General features: G+C 35.4%; 1 protein-coding gene and 2 pseudogenes across 1 annotated transcript; all 3 read left to right on the top strand.

The window, feature by feature from the left end:
- The first annotated feature begins 897 nt into the window (after positions 1-897).
- LOC143582032 (TMV resistance protein N-like) lies at positions 898-4624 on the top strand. Its single transcript, XM_077064689.1, has 5 exons — positions 898-1634; positions 1832-2939; positions 3029-3320; positions 3400-4509; positions 4605-4624. Exons 1-5 carry the CDS (start codon positions 1168-1170, stop codon positions 4622-4624), a joined length of 2997 nt encoding a protein of 998 aa, XP_076920804.1. The 5' UTR covers positions 898-1167.
- A 2796-nt stretch (positions 4625-7420) lies between these two features.
- LOC143582041 (TMV resistance protein N-like) lies at positions 7421-10883 on the top strand (annotated as a pseudogene).
- Positions 10884-14494: 3611 nt separating this feature from the next.
- On the top strand, positions 14495-20998 carry LOC143582051 (uncharacterized; annotated as a pseudogene).
- The last annotated feature ends 351 nt before the right edge of the window (positions 20999-21349 follow it).

The following is a 21349-nucleotide window of genomic DNA, read 5'->3' on the forward strand; positions in this document are numbered from 1 at the left end:
AAAATGAAATCTTCTTGATTGTCTTCAACGGCTCCTTACTCCTTTTTGGTGACCACTAATCTTGGAAATGATGTTAATTGTCAAAGACTAATTTTTTAAATGTTTTATATTTTATTTTCTAACAAGTGATTTTGTATGTATTCTCCCTCCAAATTAATATATCAAAGTAGGAACAAGTCAAGTGCTCAACTACAAGAATCAAGAGAGTTGAGCCGGAGATACCAAAGGCTCGAATTGGAGTGTACGTTTCTGTGCAGTTTTGGAGCAACTAATTCTGAGGTTATTTTCTAACTCCAATCTTTTAATTACTGAAACAGTGGTGGTTTATTTGTATGCTAAGTTGATCGATCGATCGATCATCCAGAGATTTTGGGTTATGATGATTCAAAATCGTATGCTGTTTAAAATCTTGTCATCGATCGGTAGAACGTTTGAAATCGGTAAAACTTATGCCGATGTTTGACCAAACAGGTAGAGAAGATGTTGTACCGAAGTTCGATTTTTATACGAAAGTCAAATCATGGTTTTTAATCTGATCAAATCCTTTCTTATCACACAAATTTCATAACCTTTTAGAGACATGTGACCAGTGGCGGACCCAGGAATTATTTTCTTGGGGACGACATCGGGACTTAACACTAATTTTAAGGGGGGCGATCGGGATTTTCACATACAAATAACACTAAAAAATAAAATTTAAGGTGGGCGGCAGCCCTCCTTAATTTCTTAATAGGTCCGCCTCTGCATGTGACGTGTTCGTTGAGAGGAAAAAAAACTAAGTTATAAAGTTAACTGTAAAGGTATCTAACTACTCAAAATATAACCATTTTGTAATAACTAAATTGTTTTAGTGTAATAATCTTTTTGAGAAGAAATATATAAATTAACACCTCCTACATGCTGGATTCATGAAAAGGTACTTATAAGTCGACATTACTAGTTCTGTATGTTAACATCATTGAAATATTTAATACACTTCTAGGTCCATATTAGGCTAATAATGAAATGCTGGTGACTCTAGTGTGACGTCAATAGCACTTTATAATTTAAACCTGGTTATTAACTTGTAATCCATAACTTAGTATACACTTTTGAGGGTTAAAGTGTGATCCTTTGTTTCTTTGCAGTGATTCAATAGCACCTGTAAAGCATACCTTTAAATCTCCAATGGCGTCTTCTTCAACATCATTCATTAAGTATGATGTGTTTATGAGTTTTAGTGGTGAAGACACACGTAAGACCTTTGTGGATCACCTTTATGATGCTCTTCAGCGACATGGTATCCACACTTTCAAGGATGATGAGAAACTTAAAAAAGGAGAAAGCATCGGTGACCAGCTTTTGAAATCTATTGAAAGTTCAAAGTTGTTCATCATAGTTTTCTCAAAGAAGTATGCATCTTTGTCTTGGTGCTTAAACGAACTTGTAAAGATTATGGAGTGCCAAAAGACGAACGAGCAGATTGCTTATCCGGTTTTTTACGATGTGGACCCCTCCGAAGTTCGCAAACAATGTGGGCCAGTTGGAGAAGCCTTGTCCAAACATACCAATATTGTAGAGATCGTGAAGTGGAGAGAATCTCTCACAGAAGCCTCCAATTTGTCAGGGTGGAATTTAAGGAACACTGCTGATGGGTAATTCCTTCATAATTTCTCTTCAATATTCTTTCTTTGATAGTTAATTTCTTATATTGAGGAAAGCTCCAATCTTGTAAAGAAATGCAACATAATATATGTATATGTTATTATGTGTTAGCCTTTCGCTTACTGTATAAAAGTTATTTTTTGTGTGAGTTCTTGAGCAAGCTTATTGAATCTTCTGTAATTTACAGGCATGAATCCAAAGTGATCAAGTTAATTGTTGAACAGATTTCACTAGACTTGCGGTCCAATAATGTGAACCTTGATGATAAATTAGTAGGCATGGAACCTTGGCTACAGGACCTTCAGAAGTCTTTAGATATTGCTTCAAATGAGGTTCGCATGATTGGGATCAATGGGATGGGAGGTGGTGGTAAGACTACACTAGCCAAAGCTGCTTTTGATAGAATATCAATTCACTTTGAAGCTAAAAGCTTTGTTGAGAATGTCCGGGAAGTTTCAAAAGCTTCGTTTGGTTTGTTGTCATTGCAAAAAAAGATATTTAAAGATTTGTTAAATGATCAAGGCGACAATGTAAGTAGTGCCCATGATGGGACAAACATGATGAAAACAAGGTTGCGTGATAGAAAGGTTCTTGTGGTTTTAGACGATGTGGATCATAACGAGCAGCTTGAGACATTAGCTGGTGATCTTAATTGGTTCAAGCCCGGAAGTAGAATTATCATTACAACAAGAGATGAGCAAGTTTTGATATCACACAAAGTGAAATGGATTCATAATGTCACTCTACTATCAAACAAGGAAGCAATTGATCTCTTTAGTAGGCATGCATTTGGGAAAGATATTCCTGGTCAAGAGTATGTAGAGCAGTCACAACAAGTTGTACATTATGCTGCTGGTCTACCCTTAACAATTAAAGTTTTGGGTTCATTTTTGTGTGGTAAAAACAAGCTTGAATGGATAGATGCATTAGCAAGACTCGAAACAATACCATTGAGGGAGACTCTTGAAAAATTAGAATTAAGCTTTGAAAGTCTCGAGGATGATTACAAGGAAATATTCCTTGATGTTGCATGCTTACTCAAGGGTTGGGAGAAAGAAAAGGCAATAAGAATGCTTGAAAGCTGCGGATTTCATGCAAGAAATGGCCTGAGGGTTCTTAAGCAGAGATCGCTCATAACTTTTTATGATGATCAATTTAAGGTTACTGTAAGCATGCATGACCATATGGAAGAAATGGGTAAGAATATCGTACGTCGTTTGCACCCAAAAGAGCCCAACAAACATAGCCGATTGTGGATTCAAGAGGAAATTGAAGATGTACTGGGTAATGACTTGGTAAGAATCAAGTTTAATTAATTGTGACATAGAGATCAAATGAACACAATTTTCTATGCTTAAGACTCAAAACAATTCTTGAAATGCAGGCAACTGAAGCGACACAGTGTATAAATCTAGGAGTCATCCCTCAGACCATTGTGGAAGGTCTTAGAAGCATGAAGAAACTTAGATGCCTAATTGTAAATTATGAACATCTTTATAATAATTGTGATGACCATACCGAGATCGATGAAGTTAGTCAATACTTACCGAATGCATTACAATACCTGAATTGGTACCATTATCCTCATTGGTGTTTACCCAAAAGCTTTAGCGCAAATAATCTTGGTGCGCTTGAAATGTATAATAGTCATATAGAACAACTTTGGACAACTGGAAAGATAGGATGATTTCTTAATTATTTTGATTTATTTATAGATTAGTTATTGCTACATTACCTTCTTTTTTGTGTGACAACAGGTTCTGAAGAAGCTAAAATTCATTGAACTCCCCTTTTCAAAGTTGAGGACCCTTGACCTTGGGTTGACTCCAAATCTTGTGAGGTTAGATCTTAAATGTTGTTTTGATTTGGTCGAACTTCATGTGCCCGTTGGATGTTTAAAAAGGCTTGTGCACTTAAACCTCGGTGGTTGTCAAAGTTTGAAATCTATTTTGTTTATCAAGGAGTTAGAATCACTTGAGTTTCTTAATCTAAGTGGGTTACATCTGAAGGAGTTCCCAGATATAATCCCAAGCCTTTCCAATTTGCAATGCCTTAATTTTAGTCTTAATGATATAAAAAAGCTACCTTCGTCAATTGGAAATCTTCATAGGCTTGTTACTCTACAACTCATGGCTTGCAAAAAGCTCAAGAGTCTCCCACGAAGCATTTGTAGTTTGCAACATTTGAGAGCTTTTCAACTTGAAGATACTGGCATAGAGAAATTGCCTGAGGACATTGGTAAATTGGTTTGCTTAGAAAAACTAGATTTATCTCTTCTTAAAGTTAAACATCTCCCTGGTAGCATTTGTATGTTGAAACATTTGAAAACTCTAAACCTGTATGAGTGTGAAGTTCTTGACAAGTTACCTGAGGATCTTGGCTGGTTGGAATCTTTAGAGGTACTAACACTTAGTAATTGCAAAATTAGAGAGATTCCGAGCAGCGTTTGTAAGTTAAAACATCTCAAATTGCTTGTCCTTGCTAAATTAACTGAGCTGGAGAAATTACCTGAGAACCTAGGAGATTTAGAATGTTTGGAGTGTTTAGAGCTAGGGGGTATTTTGATAAATCATCTTCCATCCAGCATTTGTAACTTAAAACATCTCAAACGGCTTTCCCTTTCTGAATGTTCCAAACTCAAAAAACTACCCGAGAACATAGGAGATTTACAATGTTTGAAACTTTTAGATCTAGAGGGTACTTCAATAACTCATCTTCCCCATAGCATTTCTTTCTTGAATGATCTTAGAATCATTGGATATGAACAAAGGATTGATCCACATGCACTTTTATATGAAGAACAACAACAAACGACACATTTTCCCAAAAGAATAAAGTCCAATATTGAAGCAACATGTGGCACAGGTTTTTGTTGAAACATACAATGTTTTAAAGATAAAGAAAGATATATATTTTTTTTGGGTAAGATATCTAATTGTAATTTTTTTATGGTTTTGTAGGTGATAAGGTTCAAGAATGAAAACTATGGGGATAGGAAGTGACACTCTGTGAAGGACTAAAGCTGGAACAAGTGAAAGATGTAGAGGCAGAATGAAACTCGTCTTAAGTCCGTGTTTAAAAAGCATAACAATTGCTCTCCACACCTCATGTTGCTTCTTGAAAGGAGGTTTGGATTATCTGCTCTCTTTCAATCGATCGGTGTTGCTGATTGTTGAAGGTTTGTGGTGTTTAACCACAATTTGTAAGTTGATTCGTATCTCTCTTCAATTTGATACTCAAATTCTGTTTGTTAATTCGATGGACTTGTAATCCGGATTCAGTTGATGCAGAACTTTGCAATCTAGCTTCAATTTACTGGGAGTGTAACCTTTTTGAAGTTGTGAGTTTTTCCAATTAATTATGGGTGTACATTTGTGTAGCCTTACAACTACCGGCTTAATATGTTCATTTTTCGTTATGTTTTTTTTTTCACAAAAAACCAAAATTAGTTATGTACTAATGTCTAGTGCAATAGTGCTTGAATGGATTTTTAAACTTTAATGAGCAATCTGAAAAAAATGTTAAATTTCATTTTGCTAGCTCAAAAGATCAAAGGACTTCCTGTGACAATAACAAAAGTTCAGGGGTTTAAGCTGAAATTTAAGGAAACATCATTACCCTCATAATTCATTTTAACCCCGTATTTACTAATATTATTATAACCTGACAGCAAAAAGAAAATATCATTTTTTTTAACAATCAACAAACATAGAATGTCTAGGTACTTCGTACAGGGTGACCCAATGACAAAAGACCACCGCTAGCTGGCCAACCCAGCCGTACGGAGCCCTTAAGCGCCTCCAAGTTATCAAATAAAGTATATCTAATGAAGACTTATATAATCCAAATAAAGACAAAAATTGAGGTTAGGATAATAATTAAGATGGTCTTGGATAGTTAGAAAATTATTCTTCCCTTCCAAATTAAGATAGTAACTCCTTCAAAGTGGAGGAACAATACACAGGATCACGTTCCAATCATCAGGCGTTAATTCTTCAAGTGCGGTTAAACACGACCGGCCAGATGCTTGAATCTAATACCATATACAGATCAAAGGCAGCTTATTTGAAATGATAATAATCAAGTTTTTAATCCGAAGAATCATGTGTTTTGGAAAATATTCATTAGAAATAGATCAGAGGCATGATCTGAGTTGGCCTAGGTACAAATTTTGCAGCGTAGAACAGTCAGCGTTGACCTTTTGTCAATGTTGAACGGAAGCAAAGGAGGTTTGGTCAATACCGGATTCAATATTTCAAATGTCTCTATGTATTAGCCTTGTAATAACTTAGTATATATCCCAGCCAGCTTGATGAGGTATAAGTTATTAAAAAAAATTTAATTAATTGTAAATTAAAAATGTCAGCCGACCGGCCAAACAACTTTTCTCTCAAAAATATCGTTTAAGCCTTTAAGGTTAAAAAAATTGTAAATTAAAAAAGTATATTTATTTTTCATGGTGAACCGGTTCAATCGGTCCTGTTCTCTGGTTGGGCTGACAAACTGGTTCAAACCGGACGGTTTTAGAGAATCGAGCGAGCTACATAGAGCCCGATTGTTGAAACAGTGATGATTAATTATCTGTATTAAGTCGTGGTTGGTGTCATCAAGAAGAGTCCCGATTATTCGTATTCAAATTGTGGGGCCCACTCTTTGATTTTTTTTTACGTTATATTAGTTGGATTGATTCCAAGTGTATTTTTTTGTCCTGTTCCACTTGTTTACTTTAGTAATAGTGAGCCCAATTTTATTCTTCACTAAACTAATATTAATATAAATATAAATATTTTGTAATATAAAGTAATTAAAAGTTTAAATAGTCTTAAGATCTTAGGGTTATATACGGTATGAATTTTACCGAAAATCAAACTGTCCGTTACAGTCTGAAAGTTAGCTGATCGCAAAAGGTTTACAAAAGATTTAATGATTTTAAACCCCCGCGTAGTTGGTAGGTGAAATGTGAACATGAAAGCATAATATATATTAATCAAATGACTGATAATAATTATTATTTTCTGAATATCCTGGTCATAATATTTTAAGTCGATAATGACAAAACCAAATCGGAAGTTGTGAGTTGGGCCGCGTAGGTGATATGTGAACATGGAAGCATAATATATATTAATGATAATAATAATTATTTTTTGAATATCCTGGTCATAATATTTATTTTAAGTCGATAATGACCAAGTCAAGTAGGAACTTGTTGTGAGTTGGGCATAAGAAATAGATCAAAGCAAGAACAAGTCAATTGCTCATCTTCAAGAGAATCGAGCTGGGAAACCGAAGGAAGCTATTTTGAGGTTATTTTTTATTTACTCTTGAATTACTGAATAGTGATTGTTAATTCGAATTTTGAGTCGGTCGAGATTTCAGTTCAAACGTCGCAGATTTTGATCACCGTCATTCTTACAGTGGTGGTTTGGTAAAATGTTGAAATCTTGTGACTGTTGTTCATTTCACATCTTAATTTTAATTGAAATAATTTGATATCAGATACACATATCATTCACTAGGTCTCAAGATCACCATGCTATAAGTACTAAGTGCAATGGTTTGACTTGAGAAAGTCAAAATTTTACATTTCTCTGGTGCTTTCTTATAACACAAATTTCTTAACTTTTTGGTGACATGTGAGGTGTTTGTTGCAACAGAACCAACTTATCATACTTGAGAGTTAAAAATATGATCCTTTGTTTCTTTGCAGTCATATTTGGAAAACATTTTGTCAAGAAAAGATTTGATTAAGCTGTAGGACCCGTAAAGCATAAAGGATATGGCATCTTCTTCTACTTCATATATTAAGAAGCGTTATCAATATGATGTGTTTCTGAGTTTTAGTGGTGAAGACACTCGTAAGAACTTTGTTGATCACCTTTATAATGCTCTTCAGCAGCAGGGTATTCACACATTCAAGGATGACCAGAGGCTCAAGAAAGGAAAAAGCATCAACGACCAGCTTTTGAAATCCATTGAAGAATCGAAGTTCTTCATCATAGTTTTCTCAAAGAAATATGCATCTTCGTCATGGTGCTTAAACGAACTTGTAAAGATTATGGAGTGCCAAAAGTCGAAGGGGCAGACTGCTTATCCTGTTTTCTACAACGTGGATCCCTCTCAAGTTCGCAAACACGTTGGAAAAGCCCTTGCTAAACATACCAATAAAGATACTAGGGAGTGGAGAGAAGCTTTAACAGAAGCTGCTAATTTGTCTGGATGGGATTTAAGGAACACGGCAGATGGGTAATTCCTTATCATTCCTACTCATTATTCATTTTATTTTACCTTCTTTCTTATTATTTTCAAGAGAGCTTGAATCTTGTAGAAAGATGAAACATGAATAATCTATATGCCATTATGCTCATTTGCTTGCACTTTCGTATACTGTAGAGTGGAATAGTAAAAAACAAAGTAACTTTTCGTGTGTGATCTTGAGCAAGCTAATCAAATCTTCTATAATTACAGGCATGAAGCCAGAGTCATCAAGTTAATTGTTCAGCAAATTTCACTCGAGTTACGATCCACTAATGTGAACCTTGATGATAATTTAGTAGGCATGGAACCTCGGCTACAGGAACTTCAGAAGTCTTTAGATATCACTTTAAACGAGGTCCGCATGATAGGGATCAAGGGGATGGGAGGTGCTGGCAAGACGACACTAGCCAAAGCCGCTTTTGATAGAATATCAATTCACTTTGAAGCTAGAAGCTTTGTTGAGAATGTTAGAGAAGTTTCAAAAGCATCGTCCGGTTTGTTGTCATTGCAAAAAAAGATTCTTTCAGATTTGCTAAATGGTGAAGGCAACAACATAAGTAGTGTTCATGACGGGACAAACATGATGAAAACAAAGCTTCGTGGTAGAAAGGTTTTTATGGTTTTATTTTAGATGATGTGGATCATAGAGACCGGCTTGATGTATTAGCTGGTGATCTTAATTGGTTCATGCCTGGAAGTAGAATTATCATTACAACAAGAGACGAGCAAGTGCTGATAGCACATAAAGTGAAATGGATTTATGATGTCAATCTTTTATCAGATGAGGAAGCGACTGTCCTCTTTAGCAGAAACGCATTTGGGAAAGATATTCCAGGTCAAGAGTATGAAAAGCAGTCACTACAAGTTATACGTTATGTAGATGGCCTTCCTTTAACAATCAAAGTTTTGGGTTCATCTTTGTGTGGTCAAGGCAAGGTTGAATGGATAGACGCATTAGCAAGACTCAAAAAAATACCACCAAAGGAAACTCTTGAAAAATTGGAATTAAGCTTTGAAAGCCTCGAGGATGATTACAAGGAAATTTTTATTGATATTGCATGCTTACTTAAGGGGTGGGAGAAAGATAAAGCAATAAGAATGCTTGAAAGTTGCGGATTTCATGCCAGAATTGGTCTAAGATTTCTTGAGCAGAGATCTCTTATAACTTTTAATAATGATGATTTTCTTGTTTACTTAAGCATGCATGACCATATAGAACAAATGGGAAAGAACATTGTACGTCGTTTGCACCCGGATGAGCCCAACCAACACAGTCGATTGTGGATTCAAGAGGAAATTGAAGATGTGTTGGATAATGACCTGGTAAGAATCAACTTCACTTGTAACAAAAAGAAAAAATGAACATAATTATCTACATAAACCATTCTTAACCTACAGGGTAGTGCAGCAACAAGATGTATAAGTCTAAAGCTCACCCCTGAGACTGTTTTGGAAGGTCTTGGAAACATGAAGAAACTTAGATGCCTTATCATAAATTATACAGGTAATGATAGGAGTTGTGATGGTCATGTGATTCAATGCTTCCCGAATGCATTACAATACTTTAGCTGGCGCAGTTATCCTCACTTGTGTTTACCCGAAACCTTTCGAGCAAATAATCTTGTTGCGCTTGAAATGCCTAACAGCAGAATTGAACAACTCTGGGTAAGGGAAAAGGTATGATGATTGATTGGTTATTTTGATTGATTTAATGATATGTTATTACTATAATATTTTCTTTTTGGTGTGATAATAGGTTATGAAGAAGCTCAAATCCATTGATCTCTCTTTTTCAAAGTTGAGGACCCTTGATCTTGGGCTGACTCCAAATCTTGTGAGGTTAGATCTACAATGGTGTTTTGATTTGGTAGAACTTCATGTGCCCTTTGGATGTTTAAAAAGGCTTGTGCACTTAGACCTCTGTTATTGTGAGAGGTTGAAATCTCTTTCATTTATCAAGGAGTTGGAATCACTTGAGGTTCTTAATTTAAATGGATTACATCTGAAGGAATTCCCAGATGTAATCCCTCGTAGCCCCAACAATATTTTGCAACGGCTTAGTTTTTGTGAAAATGATATAGAAAGCCTACCTTCATCAATTGGAAATCTTCAAAAGCTTGTTTATCTATCTTTCACTGGCTGCAACGAACTCAAAAATCTTCCCGGAAGCATTTGTATTTTACACCATTTAAAATTTCTTGGGCTTGGAAGTGGTATAGAGGAATTGCCTGAGAACATTGACCAATTGGAATGTTTAGAAACACTAGATTTAGGATTTTCAAAAGTTAAACATCTCCCAAATAGCATTTGTAAGTTAAAACATCTTAAAACTCTCATTCTTGAAGGTTGTGAAGTTGGTAAGTTACCCAAGAATTTTGGCCAAATAGAATCATTGAGTACACTAAGTCTTAGATTCAGCAAGATTAGATATATTCCATCCAGCATTTGTAACTTAAAACATCTAAAAGAACTTGACCTTTCTAGATGTTTTAAACTCAAGAAACTACCAAAGAACCTAGGAGATTTAGGATGTTTGGAAATGTTAAATCTAAGGGGTACTCCGATAAGAGAGATTCCATCCAGCATTTGTAACTTAAAGCATCTCAAATTGCTTGGCCTTTTTGAATGTTCTAAACTCAAGAAACTACCCGAGAACCTAGGAGATTTAGAATGTTTAGAATATTTGTATCTAGAGGGTACTTCCATAAGTAATCTTCCCCATAGCATTACTTTGTTGAAAGGTCTCACAATTGTTGGATATGAAAAAAAGATTGGTCCAGATGCATTTCTATCTCAAGAACAACAACAAATGGCACATGCTCCTAAAAGAATAAAGATGTATATTGAACCAACAACATGTGACACAGGTTTTTGTTGAAGAATATATAATATTTCCATCTTACAGAATAATATTTTTTTCAAGTAAGGCATGTACTGGAAATATATATACTAATGGTTTTGTAGGTGACAAGGTTAAAGAATGAAAGCTGGGGGATGGGAAGTGAATGACTAAAGCTTGAACAGGTGTAAGCTGGAGGATATAAAGTGAAGGACAAAAGCTGTAACAAGTGAAAGCTGGAGGGGAATATAGATATTTTTCCCGCTCTCGTTTTGCTTCTTGAAAGGAGGTTTGGATTATTTAAGTATGAATTTGAAATCTCTAACTTCGTCTATAAACCACTTTGATCGGGCGCAAAAAACCTGCAGTGATGGTGTTTATGGGCAATGCCAGCTAAGTAGTCATGGAGGGTACTGGAGTTGAAGAGTTGATCGAATATGGTACCAATAACTGGAAGGTATTTCCGGTTTTTGTTTAAACTTTCCAACAAATATGTTTCGCATAAGGAGCAAAAAAAAGGCTAAAATGATTAGTATAAGATTGGTAGTGAAAGAGGTTAAGATGATGTGTGGATATATACATGTAATCCAAACCATTGTACTCTACACCTTGTATTGGAAATTACCTGTTTCTTTTACAAAAACAATAGTTCATTTTTTTCTACATTAATTAGTTGAGGTATTTTATTCCCTTTCTCAGAAACATGAGATGAGAGTGCTGACTTAAACCAGCATTTACATAAAACAACTTGTTAGTCAACAACACTTGTTGTAAATGTAACTAAAAGTTAATCACTTAGTCAAACTTCTCTCTCTCTCTCTCTATATATATATATATATGTATATGTATATATATAATACATACACACACACACCAGATATCCAAACGTACTTGAATTCTTGGTAACTTGGTAGTTCAGCAGGCTTTATTACCAAGAAGTGTAGTGTTGATAAGAGATTCTACATATGTTGTTTCATTGTATCCCTAGGAAGTAATTTGCTACGAAACACTGCTCGCAACGTGTGATCAAGCGGTCAGGCCTACACTGCTTTAATAATAGAGCCTTCAAACAATAAGCATTGGCAATACACTTGATGATTGTTGTATTAATGTACTGGCAGCTCAGCCTCAAACTCAACAAACTGGTAAACAGATGCAAATTAAACTATAATGGTCTTTTGGGTTACAAAGTTTTAAAGAGATCGACTGGATCGAATGCTGCATAATTGACATAATTCTAAAGTTTGAATCTGAAGAATGTGATTTGGAAGATAGCCATTAACAAAGCAAAGCCAACAATTAATATATGAAGCCAAAGAGTTGAAAATCAAAGAAATCAGAATCATGATCTGAGTTTGCTTAGGTACCAATTTTGCTTTCATGATTCACCAGTGGGATGGTGTGGCATAAATTGCAATGGATGGGAAAATATGAGCCATGTGAAATCTGGGGCAGAACAGTCAGTGTTGACTTTTGTTCAATGTTGACCAAAAGGTCAACGGGAGCAACGTTGGGCTTGTAGTTATTGGTGTTATGGATGCTTCAAAATTGTACCGTAAATAAGCCCAAAGAGCAATGGGAATATTTGAAATGATCAAAGAATAACTCCGTACGTGGTCTTTGCCTCTTTGGGATGGCCTGAGAATATGATCAAAGAAAAAACAATTTTTTTTTCTGAAAGGCCAATTATATAAAAAAAAACCGGGATCAAAAGGAAAAATTTGTTGAACCTTGTTCACCTAGTAGATTTGTCCACATGTGTATAGGAGGGCGAGGTTTTTTATTTTAATAAAATGGTCGTCTCGTCATGTATATATACATATATATATTGAAAACCAAAATTTGTTACTCTCATGCTTATCACTATTCATCAAATGTGTAACTTTTTGGATATAGGACAAGTCTCAATATGTTCTAACTTCTAAGAATTGTCAACTTTAGTTTATTTAACTTTTGCCACACAAGTTTAATAAACATTTTTTTGACCCTCTAATTAATCAAATTTAGTTCATTAAACTTTTGTCATACAAGTTTAATAGATATACTTTTTGGCTAATCTACTTTAATTATAAACTTTGATTTATTAGACTTTGTCACAAAAGCTTCAAAATATACTTTTGGGCCTCTCAACTTTGTTAATAAAACTTTTACTCTCTCAACTTGCATCTTTACTTTATGGTCCATCGACTTTGGTCATGAAACTTTTGACACAACTTATAAATCGAACTAATTCCGACCAACTTTTTATTGTGCACCGTTGCAACACACGATAGCTTTTAAAGATGTAATGCACGTAACCAACTCCGTCGCAACACGAGGAAAATAATACTTGTCCATAAAAAAAACATTAACATAAATGGATGGTGTTCCACTTGAATTAGAAGAATAAAATAATGCTAATAATAATAATTGAATTCGAAACACGTAAAATCTTTTCGTGTGTTTTATTTTAAATGTAAAGTTAAAAGCTAATGTCACAATGAAATAAAATATAAATATTTCTAGTAAGTGTGTATTATTTTATAATCAAAAGAAGACACGTCTATAGTTGGTGACATGCTTTCCTGGTAACTGGTAATAAAGAGAAAAAGCAATGGCACTGATAGTTGGATCAAAATTCATTGAGAGTGAGATACCGCAGGCTAGCTCGAGTTGGGTGCGGTTTTGAGCAACTATTTTGAGGTTAGTTTTTTAATTCAAAGTCGTATGACGTTTAAAATCTTGTTATTGTTTAGTTAGCATCTTGATTTTGGTGTTGAATCGGCTGTTAAATGTTTGAAATCGGAAAAACGAAAGTCGATTGGTTTTGACATATCCCAACGGGTGTAGAAGATGTAATACAGGAATTTCTTAATTGACAACTTTAGTCCCTTACGATTTACGAATATTGGTTCAAGAAAAAGCCTCAAATATATGAATAAGCCTCTAATTGTATTTAACCCAATCTTTAAGGTATGGTCATAAGATGCAGTGTATGTAATATATTTGAAATTGAAATCGAAGCTATGATTTGAAGTTTACTTCCGACTTATAACGTTAACCGTAAGAGCATAACAATTCAAAATATAATCATTTTGTTAATTATGACGAAATTATCGTATTGAGAGGGAAAATATAAACACCATCATAGAATTATTTAATATAGATCTAGGCCCATTTTAAGGATAAAATGAAATGTTTTTGACTCACTATTGACCTTAATTAGGGTTGCAAATGAGCCGAGCGAGCTACTCGAGATCGACTCGTTAAAAAGCTTGTTCGAGCCGAGCTTTATCGAGCCCGAGCCCAAGCTCAAGCCTAAAAATAAGCTCGTTTAATAAATGAGCCCGAGCCCGAGCTTTACTTATCGAGCTCGAGGCGACTCGCGAGCCTAAACGAGCCTGCCAATTATATATATTTTTTAAAATATATATTTAATAATTATTAATTAATAAATATAATGTTATGAAAAAATAAATAAAAATAATGATATAATGTATATATTTTATACATAAAATTATAACAAAAAATAATATATAAAATAATTATAATTATATAAAAAATTGATAAATGGTAAACGAGCCGAGCTCTAGCTTCAAAATCCATTCACGGGCGGCAGAGCTCGAGCTTTGAAAATAGAGCTCAAAACGAGCCGAGCTCGAGCTCGAGCTCTGTGTAAGTTAAACGAGCCGAGCTCGGATCCGCTCGTTTACACCCCTAACCTTAATAGCATTTATTAACCTGGGTAATTAACCTATAAGGTGTTGTTACCAGCTTAATTCATATCACAGTATACACTCTAGAGGGTTAAACATGTGATCCCATGTTTCTTAATTTGCAGTCATCTTCGAGACACATTTGCCCAGAAAGTATTTGATCACGCTGTAAAACCTGTGAATCTTACTACCAATGGCGTCTTCTTCAACTTCATTAATTAAGGGGTGCAATCAGTACGATTTGTTTCTGAGTTTCAGTGGTGAAGACACTCGTAAGAACTTTGTTGATCACCTTTATAATGCTCTTCAGCAACATGGTATTCACACCTTCAAGGATGACGAGAGACTCAAAAAAGGAGAAAGCATCAATGACCAGCTTTTGAAATCTATTGAAGGCTCTAAGTTGTTCATCATAGTTTTCTCAAGGAAGTATGCATCTTCGTCTTGGTGCTTAAACGAACTTGTAAAGATTATGGAGTGCCAAAAATCAAAAACGCAGATTGCTTACCCGGTTTTCTATGATGTGGATCCCTCTGATGTTCGCAAACAACGTGGTCCGTTTGGAGAAGCCCTTGCCAGACATACCAACAAAGATACCAGGAAATGGAGAGAAGCTCTCACAGAAGCAGCCAATTTGTGTGGGTGGGATGTAAGGAACACTGCTGATGGGTAATTCCCTCTTCATTTCTCTACAATATTCATTCTTTTTAGTTTCTTTTTTATTTTGAGGAAAGATCGAGTCTTGTCAAAAGATGCAACATGAATTATCTGTGCGATATTATGTCTTATATATTTGCATATTGTAGACCTGAATAGTAACTTTTGTGTGGGTTCTTTAGCAAGCTAATTGAACCTTCTATGTTTTACAGGTGTGAAGCCAGAATTATCAAGTTAGTTGTTGAACAGGTTTCACTCGAGTTGCGATCCACTAATGTGAACCTTGATGATAATTTAATCGGCATGGAAACTCGGCTACAGGAACTTCAGAAGTCTTTAAATATCACTTCAAACGAGGTCCGCATGATTGGGATCAAGGGGATGGGAGGTGCTGGCAAGACTACACTAGCCAAAGTTGCTTTTGATAGAATATCAATGAACTTTGAAGCTAAAAGTTTTGTTGAGAATGTCAGGGAAGTTTCAAAGGCGCCGTTGTCTGGTTTGTTGTCATTGCAAACAAAGATCCTTTCAGATTTGCTGAATGGTCAACACAACAATGTAAGTAGTGTCTATGACGGGACAAACATGATGAAAACAAAGTTGCGTGGTAGAAAGATTCTTGTGGTTTTAGATGATGTGGATCATAAAGACCAACTTGAGGCATTAGCCGGTGATATTAGCTGGTTCTATCCCAGAAGTAGAATTATCATTACAACAAGAGATGAGCAAGTGTTGATAGCACACAAAGTGAAATGGATTCATGATGTCAGACTACTATCAAATAAGGAAGCAATTGGTCTCTTAAGTAGGAACGCATTTGGGAAAGATATTCCAGTTCCTGAGTATGAAGAGCAGGCACTACAAGTTGTACATTATGCCGCTGGTCTACCCTTAACAATCAAAGTTTTGGGTTCATTTCTGTGTGGTAAAGACAAGCCTGAATGGATAGATGCATTAGCAAGACTTAAGACAATTCCATTGAAGGAAACTCTTGAAAAGTTAGAGTTAAGTTTTGAAAGTCTCGAGGATGATTACAAAGAAATATTCCTCGATGTTGCATGCTTACTGAAGGGGTGGGAGAAAAACAAAGCAATAAGAATGCTTGAAAGTTGTGGATTACATGCAAGGAACGGGTTAAGAGTTCTTGAGCAAAGATCTCTCATAACTCTTGAGTATGGTTTCTACCATGCGTTTGATGATAGTTTGGATTTTGTTTACTTGGGGATGCATGACCATATTGAAGAAATGGGCAAGAATATCGTGTGCCATTCGTACCCAGGCGATCCCAACAAACATAGCCGAATGTGGATTCAAGAAGAAATTGAAGATGTATTGGGCAATGAATTGGTAAGAATCAAACTAACACACTTTTTTTTACCCGTGACACTAACTATTCTTGAAGTATTGAATAACAGGGTACAGAAGAGACAAGAAGTCTAAAGCTGAAACTCACCCCTAAGACTGTGTTGAAAGGACTCAAAAACATGAAGAAGCTTAGATGCCTTATTGTAGATTATAGAGAGAATGATGAAGATTGTGATGAACTTGTGAAGATTGATGAAGTTAGTCAATACTTCTCGAATTCGTTACGATACTTGAATTGGCACAATTACCCTCATTGTTGTTTACCCAATAACTTCCGAGCAAATAATCTTGTTACGCTTGACATGGTTGGTAGTGAAATCGAACAACTATGGTTATGGGAAAAGGTAGGATCATTTTTTTTTAATTTGATTGATTATTTATTACTATATTAATTTCTTTTCTGTGTGACAATAGGTTCTGCCGAAACTCAAATCCATTGAGCTTTCCTCTTCAAAGTTGAGGACCCTTGACCTTGGGTTGACTCCAAATCTTGTGAGGCTAGATCTTGGAAACTGTTATGATTTGGTAGAACTTCATGTGCTTGTTGGATGTTTAAGAAATCTTGTGTATCTAGACCTCTCTTATTTCAAGAGGTTGAAATGTGTTTCATTAATCAAGGGGCTGGAATCACTTGAAGTTCTTAATCTAAATGTGTTACATATGAAGGAGTTCCCTGATATAATCCCAAGCCACTCCTACAGCAGTTTGCAACGGCTAAGTTTTTGTGACAATGATATAGAAAACATGCCTTCATCAATTGGAAACCTTCATAGGCTTGTATATATATATCTTTACGGTTGCACAAAACTCAAGAGCCTTCCAGGAAGTATTTATAGTTTAAAACATCTAAGAGTTCTTGACCTTAGAAGTTGTGGCATAGAGGAATTGCACGATGACATTGGTCAACTAGATTGTTTAGAACATATAAATTTAAGCTATTCAAAGGTAAATCGTCTCCCTGATAGCATTTGTATGCTGAAACATTTGAAAACGCTTCTTCTCTCAATGTGTGAAGTTCTTGACAAGTTACCTGAAGATCTTGGCCAGTTAGAATCTTTGGAGGAATTAAATCTAAAATTTTGCAGAATTAGAGATATTCCAAGCAGCATTTGTAACCTGAAACATCTCAAAGAGCTTGACATTTCTGATTGTTCTCAACTCGAGAAACTACCAGAGAACCTAGGAGATTTACAGAGTTTGGAAAAGTTAAATCTAATGTGTACTTTGATAGGAGAGATTTCATCCAACATTTGTAAGTTAAAACATCTCAGAGAGCTTAACATTTCAAATTGTTCTCAGCTCGAGAAACTACCCGAGAACCTAGGAGATTTAGAATGTTTGGAAAAGTTAAATCTCTGGGGTACTTCGATAGCAGAGATTCCATCCAGCATTTGTAAGTTACTTCTCAATGGGTTACTTCTCAATGAACTTAACCTTTCTCAATGTTCTAAACTCAAGAAACTACCAGAGAACCTAGAAGATTTTAAATGTTTGGAAAGGCTAAATCTCATGAGTACTTTGATAAAAGAGATTCCTTCCGGCATATGTAAGTTCATACATCTCAAAGAAATTAACCTTTCTCATTGTTCTGAACTCAAGAAACTAGCTGAGAATATAGGAGATTTAGAATGTTTGGAAAAGTTAAATCTACGGAGTTCTTTGATAACAGAGGTTCCATCCAGCATTTATAAGTTAAACCCTCTCAAAGAGCTTAACCTTTCACAATGTTTTGAATTCAAGAAACTACCCGAGAACATAGAAGATTTAGTGTGTTTGGAATATTTATATTTAGAGGGTACTTCGATCAGAGAAATTTCATCCAACATTTCTAAGTTAAAACATCTCAAAGAGCTTAACATTTCAAATTGTTCTCAGCTCGAGAAACTACCCAAGAACCTAGGAGATTTAAAATGTTTGGAAAAGTTAAATCTCTGGAATACTCCGATAGCAGAGATTCCATCAAGCATTTGTAAGTTACTTCTTAAAGAGCTGGACCTTTTTCAATGTTCTAAACTCAAGAAACTGCCTGAGAACCTAGGAGATTTTAAATGTTTGGAAAAGTTAAATCTTAGGGGTACTTTGATTGGACAGATTCCATCCAGCATTTGTAAGTTAAAACATTTCAAAGAGCTTAACCTTTTTCAATGTTCTGAACTCGAAAAACTACCAGAGAACATAGGAGATTTAAAATGTTTGGCAAAATTAAATCTAAGGGGTACTTCGATAAAAGAGATTCCATCTAGCATTTGCAAGTTAAAACTTCTCAAAGAGCTTGACCTTTTTCAATGTTCTAAACTCCAGAAACTACCTGAGAACCTAGGAGATTTTAAATGTTTGGAAAAGTTAAATCTCTGTTGTACTTCGATAGCAGAGATTCCATCCAGCATTTGTAAGTTACTTCTCAAGGAGCTTGACCTTTCTCAGTGTTCTAAACTCCATAAACTACCTGAGAACCTAGGAGATTTTAAATGTTTGGAAAGGTTAAATTTAAAGAGTACTTTGATAAAAGAGATTCCTTCCAGCATTTGTAGGTTAAAACATCTCAAAGAGATTGACATTTCTCACTGTTTTGAACTCAAAAAACTACCTGAGAATATAGGAGATTTAGAATGCTTGGAAAAGTTACTTCTATGGAGTTCTTCGATAGCAGAGGTTCCATCTAGCATTTGTAAATTAAAACATCTCAAAGTGCTTGACCTTTTTCAATGTTCTGAACTCAAGCAACTACCCGCGAACCTAGGAGATTTAGTATGTTTGGAATATTTATATATAAGGGGTACATCGATAAGAGAGATTTCATCTAGCAGTTGTAAGTTAAAACATCTTAAACTGCTTAGCATTTATCATTGTAGTGAACTCGAGAAACTACCCGAGAACATTGGGGATTTAAAATGTTTGGAAGGGTTTTATCTACGGAGTACTTTGATAAAAGAGATTCCTTCTAGCATTTGTAACTTAAAACATCTCAAAGTGCTTGACATTTCTTATTGTTCTCAACTCGAGAAACTACCTGAGAACCTAGGAGATTTAGAATGTTTGGAAAAGTTAAATCTCTGGTGTACTTCGATAAGTGAGATTCCAACCAGCATTTGTAAGTTACTTCTCAAAGAGCTTGACCTTTTTCAGTGTTCTAAACTCAAGAAACTACCTGAGAACCTAGGAGATTTTAAATGTTTGGAAAAGTTAAATCTAAAGAGTACTTTGATAAAAGAGATTCCTTCCAGCATTTGTAAGTTAAAACATCTCAAAGAGCTTAACCTTTTTCAATGTTCTGAACTCGAAAAACTACCTGAGAACATAGGATATTTGAAATGTTTGGAAAAATTATATCTAAGGAGTACTTCAATAAAAGAGATTCCATCTAGAATTTGCAAGTTGAAACTTCTCAAAGAGCTTGACCTTTTTCAATGCTCTAAACTCCAGAAACTACCTGAGAACCTAGGAGATTTTAAATGCTTGGAAAAGTTAAATCTAGAGAGTACTTTGATAAAGGAGATACCATCCAACATTTGTGAGTTAAAACATCTAAAAAATATTGACCTTTCTTATTGTTCTGAACTCAAAAAACTTCCTGAGAATCTAGGAGATTTAGAATGCCTGGAATGCCTGGAAAAGTTAAATTTACGGAGTTCTTCGATAAGAGAGGTTCCATCCAGCATTTGTCTGTTGAAACATCTCAAAGATCTTGACCTTTCTAAATGTTCTCAGCTTGAGAAACTACCCGAGAACCTAGGAGATTTAGAATGTTTGGAAAAGTTAAATCTATGGAGTTCTTTGATAAGAGAGGTTCCATCCAGCATTTTTAAGTTGAAACATATCAAATACCTTGACCTTTCTGAATGTTCTGAACTCAAAAAATTACCTGAGAACTTAGGAGATTTAGTATGCTTGGAATATTTATATTTAGAGGGTATTTCGATCAGAGAGATTTCATCCAGCATTTGTAAGTTAAAACATCTTAAAGAGCTTAGCGTTTGTGAATGTTCTGAATTCAAGAAACTACCAGAGAACATAGGGGATTTAAAATGTTTGGAAATGTTAAATCTATCGAGTACTGCGATAAGAGAGATTCCATCAAGCATTTGTAAGTTAAAACATCTCAAAGTGCTTGACCTTTCTGAATGTTCTGAATTCAAGAAACTACCTGAGAACCTTGGAGATTTAGAATGTTTGGAAACATTATATATATGGAGTACTTCAATAAGAGAGATTCCATCCAGCATTTGTATGTTAAAACGTCTCAAAGAGCTTGACCTTTCTGGATGTTATGAACTCAAGAAACTACCTGAGAACCTAGGAGATTTTAAACGTTTGGAATGTTTAGATCTAGAGGGTACTTCGATAAGTAATCTTCCAGATAGCATTTCTTTGTTGAAAGGTCTTACAATTATTGGGTATGAAGAAAAGGATTGATCTAAATGCACTTCTATCTCAAGAACAACAAATGGCACTTGCTCCTATAAGACCAAAGATCAATAATGAACCAACATGCACTACAAGAAATCTGAGATTTAGCGGCAAAATTTTTAGCGGCGTCACCTAAAAAGGTCGCCGCTAAAGCTCTATCCGTGAAATATTCTTTTTGCTTTAAGTCTGGCCGTCAATCAGAGAAAAATCCAACGGCTAGGGTTTCATTTTACAAGAAAGGGGAAACCCGGGTGTATTTCCCACACTTTCATTAAATTTCAGAGACCAATTCATTTCATTTCCCTCCACCACCACTGCACGCCACTGTCACCCACCAAGCACCACTACCGCTACATGCCACTGTCATCCACCATAGCACCGCTACACGCTGCCGTCACCCACCAGAGCACCACCACCGCTGTACATCCTTGTCGGACGCATTTCTCAGCGGAGAACCACCATGGCTGCACCTTGGTGGTGGTCGGAA

The sequence above is a fragment of the Bidens hawaiensis genome, unplaced genomic scaffold (assembly GCF_021521415.1).
Source record: "Bidens hawaiensis isolate Kalapana, Puna unplaced genomic scaffold, B.hawaiensis_p1.1 tig00001511_1, whole genome shotgun sequence".
In the NCBI taxonomy this organism is placed as follows: Eukaryota; Viridiplantae; Streptophyta; class Magnoliopsida; order Asterales; family Asteraceae; genus Bidens; species Bidens hawaiensis.